This window comes from Sturnus vulgaris, chromosome Z, assembly GCF_052056855.1.
Source record: "Sturnus vulgaris isolate bStuVul1 chromosome Z, bStuVul1.hap1, whole genome shotgun sequence".
Lineage (NCBI taxonomy): Eukaryota > Metazoa > Chordata > Aves > Passeriformes > Sturnidae > Sturnus > Sturnus vulgaris.
In genome coordinates, this window is record NC_142283.1 from 7,395,220 (window position 1) to 7,415,224 (window position 20,005).

At 50.0% G+C, this 20,005-nt stretch overlaps 1 protein-coding gene across 1 annotated transcript in view; it reads right to left on the minus strand.

The window, feature by feature from the left end:
• Positions 1-19,665, minus strand: part of FSD1L (fibronectin type III and SPRY domain containing 1 like) — a 44,322-nt gene extending 24,657 nt beyond the window's left edge. The window contains exons 1-13 of the mRNA XM_088155896.1: positions 19,336-19,665; positions 19,072-19,199; positions 18,662-18,713; positions 18,427-18,468; positions 18,091-18,127; positions 17,872-17,970; positions 17,305-17,796; positions 16,962-17,135; positions 16,748-16,843; positions 16,346-16,408; positions 16,145-16,243; positions 15,567-15,700; positions 15,340-15,451 (exon numbers count right to left, since the gene is read on the minus strand). Coding sequence (XP_088012022.1) covers positions 15,340-15,451; positions 15,567-15,700; positions 16,145-16,243; positions 16,346-16,408; positions 16,748-16,843; positions 16,962-17,135; positions 17,305-17,796; positions 17,872-17,970; positions 18,091-18,127; positions 18,427-18,468; positions 18,662-18,713; positions 19,072-19,199; positions 19,336-19,448 — 1,641 coding nt within the window. The 5' untranslated portion in view covers positions 19,449-19,665. The remainder of the gene's footprint in view (positions 1-15,339; positions 15,452-15,566; positions 15,701-16,144; positions 16,244-16,345; positions 16,409-16,747; positions 16,844-16,961; positions 17,136-17,304; positions 17,797-17,871; positions 17,971-18,090; positions 18,128-18,426; positions 18,469-18,661; positions 18,714-19,071; positions 19,200-19,335) is intronic.
• Positions 19,666-20,005: the final 340 nt, after the last annotated feature.

A 20,005-nucleotide genomic window follows, 5' to 3' on the forward strand; every position in this document is an offset into this window, starting at 1 on the left:
TTGTAATAAATCAACATAACGTTCATTGGTCCAAAACTATCTCTGCCTCTTGTTTTTCACAACAGTTTTATATAAACACTTTTCCCAGCTGCAGATCTTCTTCTTGCTTATCTTCTTTTCTTCTCATCTCCATACCAACCTTGATAAAACTCCTTTCAAAAGTAAACATCCATTAACTGGCTCCTTCCTTACCCAGTGACATAAACTTAACTCCAGGACTTCCACCTCAACTTTTCCACCGCAGGTGACAGGGCACTGACCAGCTCATCCACCAATATTCCTTTGAACTTTCTCTGGCAAGTTGGAGAAGTTGCTTTTGACCTGGGGTCTCCGTGACTGCTGTGTAACAGGACAACACTGAGAGTTTGTGGGTTTTTATTATTTTCATTACTTGTTATTTTCGGTTTAAAAGGAAATTTTAAAAGAGTGGCTGCATCCAACAGTGTATTCTTCATGCCCAAGTACAGCATGGATTTTAAGGGAATGACATAATTGTGCAACCAAAGGAATAATGATGCTTAAGTGCAGGGAATTATTTAGAGGTGAAAGAAGAGACCTAAAGATAATAACAGTGGCATGGAAAAAGCTGTCAAAATTGTGTTCCTGGAGTGATAGCTGTGTGAGAAATTACTGTGCAATGCAATTTACCTGTGCTCAGCACTTGAAACGCTCGAGCTCTAAGTGACCAAGAGCTTTGGAAGTTGCCTAGGAGATTCTCTCACATATTACATATCTATAATGTCATTTTTTTCCCAAACTTTTGTGGAGGCTGCTTCTCTGAAGACATCTAAACCCCATCTGGACATATTCCTGTGTCACCTGCTGTAGATGCCCCTGCATTGGATGGTCCAGTTGGACTTGGGAGCAGAGCCTGACTCCCCCGGCTGTCCCCTCCTGTCAGGGACTTGTGCAGAGTCACAAGGGCCCCCTGAGCCTCCTTTTCTCCAGGCTGAGCCCCTTTCCAGCTCCCTCAGCCCCTCCTGGGGCTCCAGACCCTTCCCCAGCTCCATTCCCTTCTCTGAACATTGTTCCATGATGTTTGTGTGAGGTCAGATGTTCTGTGAGGTAGCTCTGCTTTACATCACAGCTCACTAATCCAATCTTAGGAGGTTTGGTTTTTGGTTTTTGGTTGCTTTTTTTTCCAAAGCTGTGGCGTTGGAAAGGAATAGTAGCTTCGTGATGATGGCATTTGGCAGACATGCAGCAACTGGGCTGAAGTGCAGTGTGGTTTCCTGGCAGCTCTTAATGCTGTGCTGGAATTAAAATGCAGCACTTTTGGCATGGACATAGCAATAGGAGCCCACTTCCAGTGTGGAAATCCATCACCATGGGGAGATTTTGTCGCCTGCTAGTGAAGGTGGCGAAGGATGCCTCTCTAAAGTTATCTCTGCCTCTGTGAGTCCCTTCCCACAACAACTGTGCCTTCTCTGTCAGCAGCACTGCACAAATCCAGGGCAAGAGGAAGCAGCAGCGTTGCTCCAGTCTTCCCAGCTCCATCCAGAGACCTCCTGGGATTCCATTCACTGGCACCAGGCTGGGCCTTGCTGCAGCTTGAATAATCATGTTATCTTCCAAGTACTTGATATCTTATTTTTTCCAATAAGTGCCTAAAACCTGGGCTGGCAGTTGTAGTTTCGATTTGCAACCAGTCAGAAGACAAGGAGAGGAAATCATATCTGGTCATGCCATGCCTCAGGCTGTCCAGAGGTGAGGACACTGAGCGTGACCATGAGCCCACGAATCAAGATTTTCTCCAAAACTGTTTAGAAACAAAATACTAAAATTCAAAGGGATTTTTCATCTCTTGGCCTGGGAGGCAGCTGGGTCAGAAATAGTGCCTGTGGCCAGACACCCAGGGGTACCAGAACACTGAAACCCTCTTCACTGTATTGGTTAAATTGATTTCTGCAGTTGTAGGTCCACTTCTTAATTCCTGATTGGATTATGTGGGAAGATTCAACCACAAATTCCTTTCTAAACTGCAAATGCAGGGGAAGTGTCGAGTTTTGTGGGTTCCTTTAGTACTCGTGAGCACGAGTCCAGAGGAGGTGATCAGAGGGATGGGGCACATCTCATGCAAGGAAAGGCTGAGAGAATTGGGATTGTTCAGCCTGGAGAGGAGGAGGCTCTGGGAAGACCAGATCCCCACACCTGAAGTAGCCAACAAGAAAGATGGAGAGAGACAATTTACAAGGATTTAGAGTGACAGGGCAAGGGGGAATGGCTCCACACTGGCACAGAGCATGGTTAGATTAATCCCTCTGAGGGTGGTGCTAGAGGGGATAAAGAATGTCTTCAAAGTTAACATTCTTAGTGTATTTTGGGCCAAAATGAAATGTCACAGATAGGAGACCCAAAGGAAACAATGGCAAGAAGTTACAGGAGGAAGAAATACTTCAGGCCTCTAAAACAATAATGGACCAACTTGGGCAACCACAGAATAATACAAGTACAAGTTGCATTCAATCTGTCTCCATGCAGGGTGGTGAATTAGATTAATCTCTTTATAAACTTTTTCTTTGAAACAAAGGTTAGGATTTTAAGGAGGGATTTTTCCCCAGAGCAGTTTTCTTCTGCCACCAAACATTGTGCTTCCTTACACTTAACACCTGAAGCATAAACTAAGAGCCTCACCTGGCCACCTCCTAAAAGCACTTACTATCTTGAAATTCACAAGAAATAGAATATTGACATTCTGTTCTTGCTGCTTCAGTCATAAGATAAGGCTGTGTTTATCTTTTCTTCAAACAACAGCCGGACAGCAGCACTTAGGTTTATTTGCAGTACCAGATAAATCTCTGTAGTGTGAGAGGAGGAGGCAGCAGGTTGTTGCATTTCTGTATGGAAGAAGGCTTGGAAGTAGTTTAAAATGATACAAAAACTGTCTGAGGAACCAAATAACAAGGGAGGAAGAAGGCCTTGATGACACAGTAAATTTCCTTTGTGCTGGCTTACAAGAATGGCTGGACCCTGTGGCAGCTGCTGCAGACATTAGAGCTGCTGATATGCAATTCAGAGTGGCTGTGGCACTAACTAACCCCTCTCCTTGTGCAGCTCCAGGTCACTGTGACTTTGGAAAGGCCTTTTTTGGGAGTGGTTAAACCAACCCCACAACCATCGACCTGGAGCCCTACTGTTTGTGGGCGTCTAAAAGTGGACAAATCAAGGAGTGAGTCACAAACTGCCTCAGCAGGCTCTTCATTCGTGCAGGCTTTTCTTGATGCATCATTCTTTTCTTCTTTTTCCCGATTTTGTCCCTATTTTGGGAAGGCCAGGAGCCACCAGCACAACCAGCCAGCCAGAGGGAGATCGGTGGAGCAGCAGAGAAGCCTCTGTGTTTAGGGCATGAAATAATCTGAGAACAATAAAGACTTCCCTCTCATCAAACTACCTGAAAATGACTGGGCTGCACAGCAGGGAGTCACTGTGGGTGGACTAAGAGATCATGACAATGCTTGTTTATCACTTCATTAACTTGAAGAACAACAAAGCCTCAGAAGTCACTCTGCTGGTGGCTCGTTGTCTTTGGATGCAATTAATGCAGTGTTTCTATCATAACTCAAGAAAACAAGATTTTTAAAGTTCCCTGCTCCCCACTAACAGCTTCTGCTGCCTTTCTCAGAGGGTTCTGCTGCACAGCCAGAACAGAGGATTGTGCACAGAGGAAAACAGGCTTTCCCTCAGCTCTCTGAATCCTTCATTGCACTGAAGGAAACACTAAGGTTTTATTTATGTGCACGCAGAGAAGGCTGTGGCTATCAAATCTGCTTTATTGTTTCTACAGTAGGCCCTGAACCTATTTAAAATTGAAATCTGCACACAAGCACAGCTTTGTGATAAGAGCTGTGTGTTATGTATGTATACTTAGGACAGTAGAGCTTTGATTCTTCATGGATTTTTTTAGTAGTCTTCCAGTTAGGAAGGGAGGAAAGTAAAATGTCTTCTGAGACTTGAGCAACTGATTTTTCTCCCCTGGAATTCCCATTAAAATCCACTGTCTTTCTAGTTTTATACACATATTGTAATTTTAACCCCAGCTGGCAACCAGCCATCACATGGCCATGCACTCACTGCCCCACTAGCTGGATGGGAGAGAGAATCAGAAGTATAAAAGTGAGAAAACTTGTGGGATGAGACAAAAAAAACCAAACCCTGAGATTTTAGTTACTGTTCCCTTAGTGCTGCCTTCATGCCCAGTATAAATGTGGTGTCAAATGAGGGTTTGAATCTTTAAAAATAGTATTTTTATGATTTAAAGCACTGTAATTCGGTGGCAAAGGTGTCTCCAGTGGAACTGCAAGGAGGGAGGGAAAGAGTTTAGTGAGATTGATGTAAAATCCTCAGTCATCACTTAGTACATCATAAATCAGGATAGGTGGGATGAAATATTTTTCTCCTCAAGTCCAGGTTCATATGATCAATGTGACAGGAAAAATTGGAGTCTGAATCCTTTAAGAACACATCCTGTACCAGGTAGCAGAGTGTCTGTGCTATCTCTCTCCCCCCTGCTCCCTGCAGCCTTGGGTTCAAACTTTGGCTATTTCTTCTGATGGGAAGCAAAAATAAGAAAAAAATAAATGTGTCATGGAGCATCTCCTTTGTCAGTCACAGCAACTTGGATCTGGAAGTTTTGCTGTTTGCCTGGTTAGAAACCTGATTCCTGTAAGCACAGATATCTGGGAAGTCAATGGATGCAGGACAGGCTGCCCCACAGGAGCCCTGTATCTGCTGGAGGAGAGTATTTCTAACCTGGTGTTGAACCACAGCCTCTCCCAGAGGACATAAACATCCTGCTCCATGCAGATGAATTTTGTGGGTTTGTTGAAAACACCTGTACACACTCCTGGTACTCCCTGTATTCTTACAAAGTTTATTATCTGCATAAAAAAATTTCCAGAAATGACAGAGCACCATATCTAAGCTAATGAGTTAGACACTTGGTGCCATGATTTAGTTGAGGTGTTAAGGCATGGGTTGGACTTAATAATCTTGGAGGTTTCTTCCAACCCAGTGATTCTGTGATTTTGTGATTCTGTGATTCTGAAAACTTCTCAGCTCCCACTCCATACCATGACCCCAGAGGTATCACAGAGACACTCAGAGTTGTGCCTGGTTTAGGGCAAATTTGGGGGAAAACCTCTGGAAGGAGCCCCCAGAAAGCAAACCCCCACAACTCCTCCCCCCAACCACCGGGTTCGAGAAGAATTTCCTCAGAGAGAAGTGGAAAAAAACCTGTTTATTTAACAAGCTAAACACTCCCAGCACGAAACAACAACACCAGCTGACAAAAAACTCTTTCTCTGTTCTGAAGGGATGACAAACTCAGAGAGTCTCTCCGGCGAGTGGTCGCCCAGTTCTCAGTCTCTGGCGCTGTGGAATGGCTGCTGCAGGTCACAGAATGCAGACTCCTGGTGTTCCTTGGTGTTTCCCAGGTCCTCATCCAGAACAGGTTCAGATGGTATTCAGGAAAGGGAGAGAAAAAAAAGAGTCCAGAGAAAAAATTGGACTGCCTAGCTGAACTAACTAAAAAGCAAGGGCAAAAGCAAAAAAAGTAGGAGCAAAAGCAAGCAAGCCTCTCCTAAACACAGACCATGGGGGAGGTGAGCCGGCTGATAACGAGACAAAACAAAGCTTCACTTTCAGAGTCAGTCCTGAAAGCACAGGACATAATACCAAACATAAACAGGACACACGATTGGGGATACAAGCACCATAAAGTCACCCTAGGACAGTCACAGTCTTGTTCAGACCAGTAAAGTGATAACAAAAACTGCATGTGGCTGCAGGGGAAATAGGTGCTGCATATTTTGCAGAAAACAACCCTTCAGTGCCACAAGTTGATACAGAGCTCATGGTAGCAAGGACTGAAAGAAAATAGACATTCTCCATCCTTGAAAATTGGCCTGGCATTAAATTACACGAGCTGTGGGAGTGATAAAAGGGAATATCCAAGCTCAGTGAAATCAGTTCTGCTCATGCCATGCATTGCCCTGTGCTGCTCTGGTAACACAGCAGTGCCTTGACAAGGCTTGTGCCATGGCTGGGACGCTGCCCTGCTGTGAATGTCATTTCCTACTACTGACTCTGTTGGGTAAGTTTCAAAAGAATCCTGTTCAGTTGAGTTTGGACTTCAATTTCACTTAACTACTGTGAATTTATTTCTTTTCTGACCTCTCTCACTGTGTGCTGTGAAACGGCTTCAGTCCCCGCAGTTGAAGACTTGGGTAGTGGGAGTGTGACTCTCAGAGAGATCCTGACTGGTCAGGCTGAAAAGTTGCCTCAACAACCCCTGAGAGAGAGAGAGATAAACTCTTCAGGAGAGAGGATATATTTGCATAAACAGGATATGCCCGCATACATGGGCAGTTCATGCGAACTGCTGGAAAGAGACAAAAAGACCCACCACATGTACATTGTTCAGGAGTCACCCACCCGTGAAGTTGAAGCCTGAGTCCTTGAAATCACATCACTTTGTCAGTTTCTGAAGTTGCTCCTCTCATGCCAAAGCACCTATTGGAATAAGCTTTGACCCATGTCAGAGAGCAGGGAATAAGTACATTTTCTTAGCCACTGCCTGTGAAGGCTTGACCCAGAGCCACACAGTCCAGAAGTCACTTTACATTTTAAAACCAGGTTTGAGAAGCCCTGCAGCCTGCCAGTAAGAGAAAGAAGACAGGTAGTGAAGAGATAAACTGCAGAGGAGCAGAGGCAACAAAAAAAGGGGGAAAAAAGGAGAAAGGGAGGTTTTTTTCACCTGGCATAATAGCAAGCACACCTGGGCAAAAGGGTCTGCAGCTGCCTGTTTTTTTCAGGAAGCAGAAGGTGAGAAGAGAAAATAAGACCTCTCCCCTTCAGGGAGGGATGTGCTGGCAAACTCCAATGGAGAGGCCAGTTGTGATTTGGAAGAGAGGGAGCATAATTAACGAGGTTTTCAAGGCTGTCTGCACTTTTCTGGGCTGTACAGTCAGCTGCACTCCTCTGGCCATTAAAGATTAAGGAATTCTGTTTCTCCAGCTTGTCACGTGGACCTCCCATTACTTTTTAAGAGGTCCCTAAGCAAATTGTGGGCAGAAGCTTTTGCCTCTGCTGCTAGGGCCAGGGCCACCACCACTGATGTCACTGATTGAACCCCAGCCAGCAAGGAGCCCCATGCAACTGCTCACTAACTGTCCCTTCAACAGAACTGGGGAGAGAATTAGAGAAAACACATGGGGTGAGATAAATACAGTTTCATAAGGAGAGAAAAACCACACACACAAGGAAAGCAAAACAAGGAATTCATTCACTGTGGGCAGGCAGGTGTTCAGCCATCCCCAGGAAAGCTGGGCACCATCAAGGTGGTTTGGGAAGACAAATACCATCACTCCAAACACAGCCCTTTCCTCCTTCTCCCCCCAGCTCTGCGTGCTGACCCCGACACCATATGGTCTGGAATATCCCTCTGGTCTGTTGGGAACAGCTCTCGCAGCTGTGCCTCCTCCCAAATCCTTGTGCATCACCTCGCTGGCAGGGCAGTGTGAGAAGCAGGGAAGGACTTGGTGCTGTGCAAGTCCTCTTCAGCAATAAAAAAAGATCCCTGGGTTATCAACATTGTTTTCAGCGCAGAACTAAAACAGCTCTGTCCTTCTGTGAAGAAAATTAACTCTATCTCAGCCCAAATCAGCACATATGCCAACCTCCAGGAAAAAAAGTGGTGGTGGATGGTGGGGTGCACCTTGCAGGACATAAGATCCCTAAAGCTCCTCCGCACCAAGGATTAGCTGCTGTCCTCTTAATGGGCTCAAGACCTCCTAATCCCGGTTTTGTGCTGCAGGCTGGCTTGCCCTCCCCACCTAGGGCAGGCACAGGCTCTGCGTGAGCTCTTGTCTGCCGCAAGGAGCTTCTCCAGGGAAAAGATGCGGCTGTGTGGAGCCCCTGCCTGCGGCGGGGAGAGCGCTGGGCCGGTGGCTGCAGGTGCCCAGCTGATGGCACTGTGTCCCCGTCATTCTGCCCGGCCCCAGGAGAAGGCGATTTCGCCCGTGCCTGGCTGGAAAAGCCTGCCTTTTGCTGGCCAAATGAGTCACTGGCTTTACTCCGGGGTTTATATTTAATAGCGTTTTTACCCCATCCTCCTGGGGGCACGTCCTCTTCTGAAGTAGCTGCGGTTTTGCTCAGGGCCATAGAAGTTTTTGGGCAACGTTGTCAAAGAAGAGCAAAGACAAGCTAGAGAGATGGAGGGTTTGAAATTGCAAGCACTTTTGCTGGCTTTGACATGACCTGCACAATCCCAGGGCTTCTGCCACATCACCACAAGACTTGAGTCTAGGTTTTGCCTCTGAATTGAATGTAGACAAATTGCTGCTTCTATTTATGTTTTTGTTGCCTTGTGGAGAATGTAGTGCTAACAAGTGACCCTGCATCTTCCATTTCCACCTTAATCGTATTTGAAGAGTGAAGCTCAAACCCACCCTACATAAGAGTCCTCGCTCAAGTAGTTTTAAGGTGAGATGGTCAAAAGTACTTGAAAGCATTTCTGCCCTCCACTTTGCTTTCTGAGGGGGTCAGAGCCAAGAGCAATTGAAAATCCCACCATGACATTTTGTAGGGAGTGGTAGTACCACTGGTTTCCTCCACAGAGAGAGGAACTGCAGCACGGATGTGCAAGGAGGTGGCATCCCCTTTCACTGTTGCCAGCAGAAACCGAGGAGATTAAAGCTTAAAATAGCAGCAGAACTACGTGGCCATCTACTGATCTTGTAATGGGCAGGGCAGAGATTTCAATATATTTCACCACCTGCTATCAGGGCAAGCCAGAGTTGGAGAGAGCTTCAATTCTTCTTTTCCTTTTGCTCAGGTGATGTTTAATCTGTGAGACAGACAGATTTTATATCTGGCTTGACAAATGACAGAGAGAGAGAGAGAGATGTGGGAACTTCGTCCCAGGTTTCAGGAGCAGAGTTGGGATGTACAGCCCCAGGTGACCAGGTGTCACTTGAGGTGACACCTCAGGTGTGAGATGGAGGAGGAGTGACATGGAGGGAAGGTGTGGGTGAAGCAGAGGTGTGGATCGTACACAGTGTGCAAGGCTGGGGCCATGGACCTGACCTTGGAGAATGATGGGACAGCAGAAAAGAGAGGAAGGCACAACCAGGAATGGGTTAGGGGAGAGTGTGGAGGACAGAAGAGACTTAAGGCAGATAATGGAGAAGGAAACTGTCAGCAGAAGCCCAGACTGAGTTTTACATGTGGCATGAAGACCTCCTGTGTGTTCAAAGAAAAGAAAAAATTAGGACTCCAGCGACTGAAGTAAAGGTAAAAAGGTAAAAAGCAAAATTCAGAGTGTGTGAACCTGGGGGATAAAAAGAGAATTACAAAAGGGTTGAAAGTCATATTTCTTCATCTCAGTCCCAAAAATCCAGGGACTGCTGAGTATCCCTGCATGCTATGGGAAGCAGCTTTACACTGCCAGGACTTTAAATTAGATTTCCTGATGAGCTCTGAGCTGTTAGTGAGATCCAGCAGTCCTAGAAAACTCAATTTGCAAGGATCTGCAGCAAAATGAGCAGGTCTGGTTTGGTTTCCTGATCATGCATAGGGTAAAGAGCAGACCAAAAGCGTCCCAGAAGAATAAGTATGTGTCAACGCACATAAAGCTGAAGCAAATATAATTATTTATGGAGGATATTGCAGAGCTGAGCCTAACACTGGGTGCAGGTCCTTAAGGGGAGCTGTGGGCAGCCCAAAACCTTTTGTAACTGTGCCTTCCCGGCTGTACTTGGCCAAGGGTACCACACAGAAAGCTTGCTCTTCAGCACTGGTCTGGGCACAGCATCCTGCAGAGAAATCCGTCTTGCTGGCAGCCCACGGTGAAAATTGCTTCCTGGCTTCTTTGTGACACTGCTCGAATAAACACACTGAGTTTCAGGGTATATGCATTTACGGTCATGCTGTTTTCGTGTCAAAATTACTCAGTCAGCAGCGTGTTTAAAACGGGGTTATGATGAAGCATTATCATACTCATTGATTTTACTTGCTATTTGTGGCAGCCATGGCTGGTCTATGGCTGCACAGATAATTTGGCCATGACAAAACCCCTATTTAAGAGAACACACATCAATAAACTCCAGCTAATACTGCATAAACTCAGTGTGTGTGTTATGTATTTCACAGCCACCTCACAACAGGCGGCAGTGTTATATTGGGTTATATTGCCCATTTCTCGTGGTGCTACATGCTTCTCTGTAATGAAAAATTACTTAGTGATACAATATTATCATCATTATTTTATGGCAGCAGAGTATGTAGCTGGGGAGCACAAAAGCATTTCAAGGGAAATGTTAAAGAAATTAACAATTAAATACATAGTCCTACATAATTACAAGTGAGGGAATGTACTGTGTGACAGCAAAACTCTTGTGGCAACACTTACTTTATTGAAAGTTAATTTGCTTTGATATTATCCTTTTTCCCCACCACCATATTTCAACAGGTCACAGGATATTTTGTAATAACTTAATGTTTAACCCATGCCTTCAGATTGTGAACAAACAGCAGGTTTTCTTCTAAGTGCACCTTGTATATAACATCAAATACTTCCAGCTTTTAGAGGGTTAAAGAACACTGTGGGAAAGACTTTTCCAAAGATTAGAGCACATTAATAGAAAACAACCATTAGCACATCTAAAATGTTCCTCTACATCCTACTAATGCATCATAATTTAATATAATTAAGTTGTACAAGCTGAAAACGCTCTTTTTGATAACAAACATCCATTTTAGGAGGCTGCTCAGCAGCTGAAATTGGGGTGCTGGGGCATTGCTGGCAGATGAATGTACCCAAAACCCACGTGCTGGAACCTGGAGGAAAGTTCTGAACTGGAGCCCTGGTTCCCATCCGTGCTGTGATGAGAAGGGTGACAGAAGAGGGAGGTGTCAGAGAGGAATTTGCCTCTCCTGTGAAACTCCCCGGTGCTGTGTGCCCAAGGCTTGGAAGCTTGGCTCCTCTGTTTCTCTCACAAAATGGCTCCAGGTGTGGGAAGCCTTTTCCTCCAGCTTTTCCAGTGCGTGAGGGAATTTGGATAATTCTGGATGAGAAAACTGACCAGGCAGGTCAGTTTCATTGACCTTATGCTTTAAGCAGGTACTATTAAAAATTGTTTTTGAAGTATATGAAGTATATTATTTTTTAAGTATAATGACAGCCAAAATAATTGTGTGAAATAACAGTATTATTTTCCTGTGGCTTTACAATTACAATAATAGTTCCTTTCACTAAATGAGAAGGCTGCTGTAAAGAAAGCACTTTATGGCTTGGAAGGGTTTGTTGGCTGCTTTTCCTGAAAAAGGGCCTTTTCTGGGCTTTGAGTACCTGGCTGGCACAAAAACCATTCAAACTAATCAAAAAACCAGTATCACATGTGTTTTCATGGTATATTAATCAGGACACATGGCTTTTGTATTTTTCCCTGTGAATATGAAAACTGATGTCATTTGTTTCTGTATTGTCAGAGAGGCTGCTTGATGCCTGACCATTTTGTATTTCCTCTCAGTGAAATTAAATCTAAAAGTAGTTGAGTTTTATTTGAATCGTTGTTGTTGTTGTTGTTATCAATATAGATAATCTAGTTCCTTGATTGAGGTTTGTTTCTTATTTGGGAAGTTTATTTTGATCATTTGTTTGTTTATTTTTTAGCATTAATAAGTGCTTCTCTTTAAAAAAAAGTATATATTACTAAGAGTGACATCTAGTTGAAATCAGCAAGATTTAACTATAAAATATTACTTCCTCTGCTACTGAGGGGGAGAAACATATCTATCTTCTTCAGCTGAAAAAGTAATCAATAATTTTGAAAAAGAGACTTCTCATGCCGTCTGCATCTATTGCATATGCAGTAAAAGCAAAGTTTCTATTGTTTTCCATGGCTGTCCCATGAAAAGCAGTAGCAAATGTCTTTTCGAAGAGGAAAAAATAAAAATAAATCACCATTGAAATTATTTATATCCAATCTGCCAGAGACATTTTCCTCTCAAGGTATGGCCTTAGTGGTGCATTAAGGTGACCTTTATGACATTAAGGAACACAGCTTTCTACAAGAGAAATTAAAAAAAAAAAACACAAAACCCAAAAAAATACAAACCACAAAAACCCCCCCAAAACCAACAAAAAAACCAAAACAAAACAAAATAAAACAAAACAAAACAAAACAAAAAAAAAAAAAAATAAACCCCCCACCACTTATATTGCAACTCCACTGAACAGTTTTCTGTGAAGTGTTGCCTCAAGAGGTCGATGTAGCCTTAAACTTGTGGGGGTGATCACTTAATGATTTCCCTACAGCTGATGGGGGGAAAAACCGAAAACTTCTGTATTCACATTTTTTGCACCTCTCTGGGAAATGTTGAAACACAATTACTGTATTGGGGTTGAAGTGCTTGACAATTAAGGAAATAACACACTGTTTATGAAATTCTTATAGATGAATTGTATATGAAATAACCTAGTTCAGGAATATTCTATCAGTTCATTGAATATAGTGGGAATTCCTTCCTTCCTTCCTTCCTTCCTTCCTTCCTTCCTTCCTTCCTTCCTTCCTTCCTTCCTTCCTTCCTTCCTTCCTTCCTTCCTTCCTTCCTTCCTTCCTTCCTTCCTTCCTTCCTTCCTTCCTTCACTTTTTGCCTTTTTGAGATGATTTAGTGGCCAAAAAACAGGAGAAATTACAAAGTAAAATTCCCATCTAAGACTGCAGCTGTGCAGTAATTCATGTGCATTACCATGGCATCAGCTGTGTCATTTTATATGGAAAAATTGTTTGGGTGGTTTTGCAAAACAATTTCCTGGAAAAGCTCCATAACTATTTATAAATATATATATAGGTTCTCTTTGTTCAGTGATAAGAAAGTTAAATTTAGCACAGCACCACTATCCAGCAGCACAGGTCATACAGAGATGTCAGCAGGCAGAGCACACCTGATGTATTTCAAAACAAGCAAGTTCTGCAAATTGCTCTTATGGATGCACTTCTTACAAAGCAATAATAAGGATAAATATTCCATGCCCATTAACAGTTATTGTGTCTTATTTTAGCTTTCCTGTGTGGTTCAATATTTAGCAAGGTTTTTCTTTGAAAACATGAATCATCTGCAGTATGAATTATTTCTGAGCACTGTATTTGCCCAGGGATGCAGCCTCTCAGGGCTTCAAGTACTACAGGGAATGGAGATTATTTCTCAGAGGAGATGCTAGGTATGGCCAAAGATGAATTACTAAATTTCTGGTCTGCAGAAATTAAGAATTCCAGAAGTTTGCTTCAGGCTCATCCATTATTTTCCTTATGTAATTGAAGGCATTACTACATCATAGCAAGCTTTTGGTTTGGAGCTTTGTACCACTAATTTTAATTTTTCAAATTGTTCATCATCTCTAGAAAAATAAATTTAATGTACTGTGTATACCCTTCAAATTGGAAACCTTTTAAGCTCCAGGTGGGTGAGCAGCTTGGCCAGTCTTCAGTACAATTTGGAAATGGGCATCAAGTAAATGTGCAGTCCCACCCTGGGTGCAGAAGTGCTCAGCATCCTTGGTAACACTCTGATAACCGATTTCTGGCCTCCTTTTAAAATAGGATTGTCCGTGAGCAGCTTGAGAGGGAGCAGGACATGGGTGTGGGGACCAGGAGGCACAGATGGGGAGCCAGGGGGCCTTTTTGGATTTGGGGTATTTTTGGATTCTCTCGTGGGGCAAAACCGAAGCAAAGGTGAGGCCCAACACCAATAACCAGGTCATTGTCACCCAGCTGGGGAAGGAGGCACATGGAAAAGCCCCCCTGGAGCATTTTGGAACTCATCAGGAATGTGGGGAAGTGGAGGGGAGGACAGGTGCCCCAAGGGTGACCAAAGCACTTGGCACTGGGTGGCCACTTGCCAGGGACAGAATGGGAGACCCTCATGTTAAGGACACCCACCCCTCCAAGGTCCCACAGCCATGGGGATCCCACCAAGCCCTGTCCCCCAAAAAATGATTGTCACAGCCCTGGGGGGTCCTGCAAAGGCCAGAACCACCCCCCCTACGAGGAGGGTGACTTTGGGGGTCCCAGGCAGAGGGATGAGGGGGTTAATGCCCTGGAGGTTCTGATGAGCCCAGCCCCGCTCACAAGGGGTGTCATTACTTTGGGGTTCCCGTGGAGAGGGGGTGTAATCACTACAGGAGGGTCTCAGATTTTGAGGGGTTAATGCTCCTGAGTGTCTTGATGAGCCCTGACCCCCAAACTGGGGCTACCACACTTCTGGGAGTCCAACTGAGCCCAGGCTCCCTTCGGGAATGTCCCAGCCCTGAGGGGAGTGCCGCAAAGTTCAGGAGAGCTCCTGAGAAAAGAGAGTATCCTGGCTGTGGGGGTCCCACAGCCACCCCAAGTGTCCCAGGGGTCCTGCCAAGCTCAGCATGCCCAGGAAAGAGGGTCCCCTGGGGGTCCAGGGCCATCGTGCTGCCACCCCACCATGCAGGAGCAGCAGCCAAGGGACCAACACTCGCCCCTGCCCCACCCACCTTGTCCCTGGGGAAGCCACCACACCCCAGGGAAGCTCCAGCCCTGTCCCCTGCCAGCAGCTGTCCCTGTCCCCAAAGCCCCAGAGCCCTCCAGCCGTCCCCGACCCCTGCAGCGCCCTGGTGTGTGTGGACAGTGAGAGCTCAGGAGACGGGTTTGTCCTGCAACAGGAGTTTATTAACATAGATTGTAATCAACAAAAGATCATAACAACAGACAAACACAAAAATATTCATAACAAAAAACGCAAAAATATTTATGACAATAAACACAAAAAAAAGTATTTATAACAATAAACACAAAAATACTTATGACAATAAAAAAAGTATTTATAACGATGAAAAAAAAAAGTGTACGACAATAAATAAAAAATACTTATATGACAAAAAAATATTTATAACAGTAAACAAACACAAAACCAATCTTAATACTAAATACCATCTCAGAGCAAGCCTTGGCGCATCCGCGGCCAAGGGAACCCTTCCTCCAATCGCAGCTCCAGCGCTCCTCGGTCCCAGGGATGCTCACAGGTCCCGCCCGCGGATGAAGAGCGCCCGCCGGCCGCGCCGGCTCTGCCCGCGGAACTTGCGCAGCTCCTCCTTGAACGCCGGGTGCTCCATGGGCCGATAGTCCCGGGGCTCGCAGTGGCCCTGCAACCCAGGGCTCCGTCAGCCCCCATCCCGGGCCGAACCCAGCGCCCTCGGCCCTGCAGATCCCCTCCCATGGCAGGGAAGGTGCTCAGCGCCAGAGCTGCCCCTCCCCACCGCCCTGTGCCCCCTCCTGCCCTCCTGCCACCCAGGGGCCACCGGGCGGGGCTCACCGGGCACTGCAAGAAGAACTCGCGGTACCCCCCCTTCAAGACGTAGAGCTCGGGGTAGTGCAGCCGTGGGTACTCGTGGCAGGACCGATCCCTCTCCCGCAGGAACTTGCACCTGTGCCACAGGGAAAGACCCCGGGATCAGCCCCGTGCGGGGATCCGGGTGTATCCGGGGGGCTGGCAGACCCCAGTGTGGCCTCCTCCCCGCTCCCCGCCATCCCATCGCTTACATTTTGGGGCCCCGCTCAACAGAGAACTCGCAGTGGAAGATTATGATCACCCTCTTGCTGGCGTCTAGGGGCACGATGGGCTGCTCCAGCAGGAATTCCTCCACGTCCCGCTGCAGCGGCAGGTTGACAGCGCCCTGCGGAGGGACAGGAGGCACCTTTTCCCGTCTGCCTCCCATTTCATTTTCTGCAGGGACCCAAGGATGCTGCCCCCCAGCCTCCCCCACCATCATGCTCCTCTTTCCAGCTGGGAATCAACCCTTTAGGGGTGACTTGGCACTTTTCATGGGACTGCTCCCTCTGTGCAGCTCTGTACCCTTCATGGGGGGCTGCTCAAGCCCTCTGGGGGCTCAGAGTACCTCTGGGGGAGCTGCTTTACTCCTCTCCGGGAGCTTTGTATCTTTGCTTTATCTCTCAGAGAGTACTCAACAAATCCTGGGGGATCCTGAATCCCGGTTGTCTCAGACCCCTCCTGGGTAAATGCTCAACCCCTCGTGGAGGGCTCAGCACCTCTGAGGGTGGGTGGCGTTCGGACCCCCCCGTTCCTCCCAGCCCCAGGTGCACGGGGTGGGGCTTCTGACCTTGACGTGGCCCCCCTCGTACTCGTAGGGGTACCGGCAGTCCACCACGATGCTGCTCTCGATGAAGCTGCTGAAGTGCCCCGTCAGCACCGCCGCCAGCTGCGGGGGGAGGACGTCACCAAGGGGCGACACACGGGGGCGGGGGGGGGGGACAGGCAGGCAGCCCCTCGGAGGGCTGGGGAAGGGTCCCTGTCCCCTTACCGTGCCAGGGGAGATGTACTTCAGGCCCTGGTCCTTCCCCTCCACTGTCGGCAGCAGGTGAGGCTGGAGGAGACAGGTTGTGGGGTCATCCCCGTCCCAGGGTCACCTCCCGGGGGTGGCACCTGTCCCCCCAGCCCAGGAGCCCCCAGTGGTCTGGAGGCTCAGTTCTGCACCCACGGGAGGGGAAGGAGCAGATACACGCGGCTGTGGCACGGGCATGGACCAGAGGAGCAGTGATGGGGCTCTTCGTGCACTACAGGGGCTGCAGGCTGGGAAGTCACAGCCCCGTGTCCCCAGCCAAGTGCCACCAGCTGGCTTTGGGCTCTTGCATCTCCAGTGATGGTCCCTGTTCAGACTAATGCAGACAGCACCCCCAGACCTGCTCCATCCTCATGGCCCTACCTTGGAGAAATCCCCAATGAGCTCCTGGTCATCGTTGGCCAGCAGGTTCTCGATCTCCTCAAGCTGGGCAGACCTGGAAGGCTCCAGCTCCACTCCCTGTGGAAGCACCAACCAGAGACACCCCCAGATGTGTCAGCAGAGGCTCTGGCACAGACATGGCCCAGTCCTGCCAGGGACAGGCTGGGTCTCACCCCACACCTTCCCCATCACCCACCAGCTCCACCGATGCCTCCTGCTCAGGGCTACCAGCCACTCTCCTCTGCTGCTTGGCCTTGACAGGGGCGTCCCTGTCCGGGGGCTGTCCCTGCTTGACGGCGGGTCTGGGGACACTGCCGGGCACCGAGGGCGAGCGGAAGAGCTGTCGGCACTGGCTGTGCTTCCCCGGACGCTGTGGGGACAGCCCGTGCTGCTGCCTGGGGGTCTGCAAGCCCCCATCACCAGGGCTAGTGCTGCTCACCAGCCAGCCCCACTCCACGGACCTTCGGCCCCAGATCCCCCTTTGGAGACCCCCAGTGGGGACTGCAGGGCTCCATCCTCTGCCAAAGGCTGCAACGTACCAGCTTTGTCTCCTCCTCCTTCATCACTGGCATGGTCACCACGTTCTCCGTCCCCTTGGGCACGCTGGCATCGCTCTGCCAGGGCAGCAGCTGGGGGGACTTGGAGGAGACGCAGAAGAGATCGTGAAAGGGACAAGTCCCGCCAGGTGCTTCCCACTCCCAGCGGGGATGGATCCCGTACCCAAGGTCCATCCACCCCCCAGCGCCTTCCAGGTTTGGAGTCAGGGCGTCCCCATGACCCCCCCAGCCCGCCCATCTCCCACATCCACAGGACTCCAGGGCACTCGGGGAGGCTGTGGCGGCAGCTCCCACGTGTCCAGCCCAAGGATCACCCATCCATGGTGCCTTCCCGAGTCCTCCAGCCTCTCTCACCAGCAGCTCTAGTGTGCGGGAAGGGTTCTTGGCAAGGGGGTCTCTCCTGGCAGCCCCATGGCCAGCGGGCAGCCGGCTCCGCTGGCCCAGCCTCTGCAGCTTCTTGGGGCCAAAGCCTTCCTGCGGCGGGGGGGGACACAGGCTCAGCACCCCTCTGCCCCCTCCCTGACCCCCCAGGTCTCGCTGCCCCCTCACCTCATCCTCGGGCTCCCTCTGCCACCGCCGCACTCTGTCCCTGCGCACCTGGATCTGGGAGATATCCTTCAGGACCGGGCTGGCTTCCAGCTGCCACTGCTGCGGGACAGCCAGGGGGTGAGAGGTGCTGCACAGCCCTGCCCCCTCTCCTAGCTCCATCCTCCTCTTCCCAGCTCGGCCAGGGATTCGGCAGGATCCTGCACAGCCTCCAGCACCTACCGGCAAGGAGTGGATGCCCTGGCGAAGAAACTTCCTGCTGCAAGAGCCGGGAAAGGAAAGGATCGAATGAAAGCAGTCCTGGACCGCTGTGTCCCACCCCTCTGCCATTGTCACCTCTGTCCCCTATGTACTCAGGGTAGGGCAAGAGCTCCCCAGGGCTGTCACAGCCCCACAAAGGGACCTGGGGCAGGCACTGAGGGAACAGCAACGGCCTGAGCGGGACCCCAGGAGGGGCGCGGAGACAGCCTGGCTCTTGGATCTGGGACAGGGACAGCCTGGGCACGGGGACAGCCCAGCATCCATGTCCTGCCGCAAGGACAGAGCCCCTTCACTTACTCTTTGAGAGCTCTGCCAAACTGCGGGATCGTCTTCTGGAAGCTGTGGGGAGAGTAGAGATGGGGTTTAGCGGGGGTGGCACCCGCGTCTCTCCCCAAGCAGCCCAGGTTGTCACCGCCCAGACACAGACTGGGGGCAACAGGCAGGCTGAGAGCGGGCGCTTCTGCTCGGGAGAGGCAGGGCAGGGACAGGGACAGGGGGAGTCCCGGGGGGACACGGGAATGGGGCCACTCACTTTTCCTGCGCGGCTGCGGAGTTCTGCTGTGTGTGGCAGTCCGGTCCCAGCGCTGCGGGAACAAGGGACAAGGGTAGCCCCGGTGTGGGGATCGGGGTGCTGGCCCCAGCCCAGGACACCGGGCAGGATGGGGCCGGGCAGGGAGCTCCCCGGCAGGCGGGTGGCAGCGCCGTTGGCAGCAGCGGTCCCGCATGGAATGCCGCGTGTCACCCTGAGCAGGGTCCCCAGCGGGGCGGCTCCGGGCTGAGCCCCAGGGACTGCAGGCACCGGCTCATCACCCCCCAGTAGCCTTCAGCCCCTCGGCCAAGCCCTCCCGAGACATCCCCGACCCTTCTCCAACATCCTCGGTACCACCCCAGTGCCAGGGGCGGTTGGGGACTGCAGCGGGTCGGAGCTGCCCCATCCCTCACCTGCATCCGTGGGCTGCGAGGACACCGAGCCCCAGGGACAGTCCGAGGCCAGCGGCTCCGGGGACAGCGTGTGCCAGAGCCATGGGAAGGGCAGCGCCCCGCGCCCCCTCCTTGGGGTGTCCTGGTACCTGCGGGCGGTCAAATGTCAGCGCCCCCGGTGCCCCTTCTGGCCCCGGCGGGGCGAGGGCAGGAGCTGAAAGAGGGGATCCCAAAATCGTCTTTGGGCACAGCCCCGGGACAGAGCCAGCCCGGCTACACCCTCACCTGTCCGGGCCCGTCGGGTCAGCCCTGCCCAGCCCCAGCGGCGTGAGCGCCGCCGTGCCCGGGGAGGGCAGAGGGGAGATGGCCGCCAGCCCTCGGCCACCGCGCAGTGACATGGCCCGGGCAGGCACCGAGCAAGCTCCGGCAATGACCGGGGACAAGAGGGGACAGGTAAAAGGTGCAAAGAGATGGCAGTGAGATGTGGGAGTTGATACGGGGGGGTAAGGGACGATAAGAGGCGATGAAAGGCGATGAAAGGTGATAAAAGGTGATAAAAGGCGACCGAAGCCGGCCAGAAGCAGCAGGCGGCGACAAGCGCCACCCGCCCCGCTCCTGTTTGCAGCAATAACAGGAATAACAACAACAGCGGCACCCGCAGCCAATGGGAGGCCGCGGTGCGCGCGAGGCGACGCCGCCGGCCAATGAGAGGCGCGCGAGGCGCTTGGGGGCGGAGCCGCAGCTCAGGGGGCGGTTTCGGAGCGGGAAAGGGGCGTGGCCAACTGGAAAGGGGGCGTGGCCAGCGCTGTCCCCACACGTGCCGCGGCCGGGCCTTGTCACTGCAGGGGACGCTCGGTCACCCCCGGAGGCCCTCATGTGTCACCTGCAGGGCAATAAACTGCCCTAACCCACCCTGACAGCCCTGAGTGCAACATGCAGACGCAAGAAAACAAGG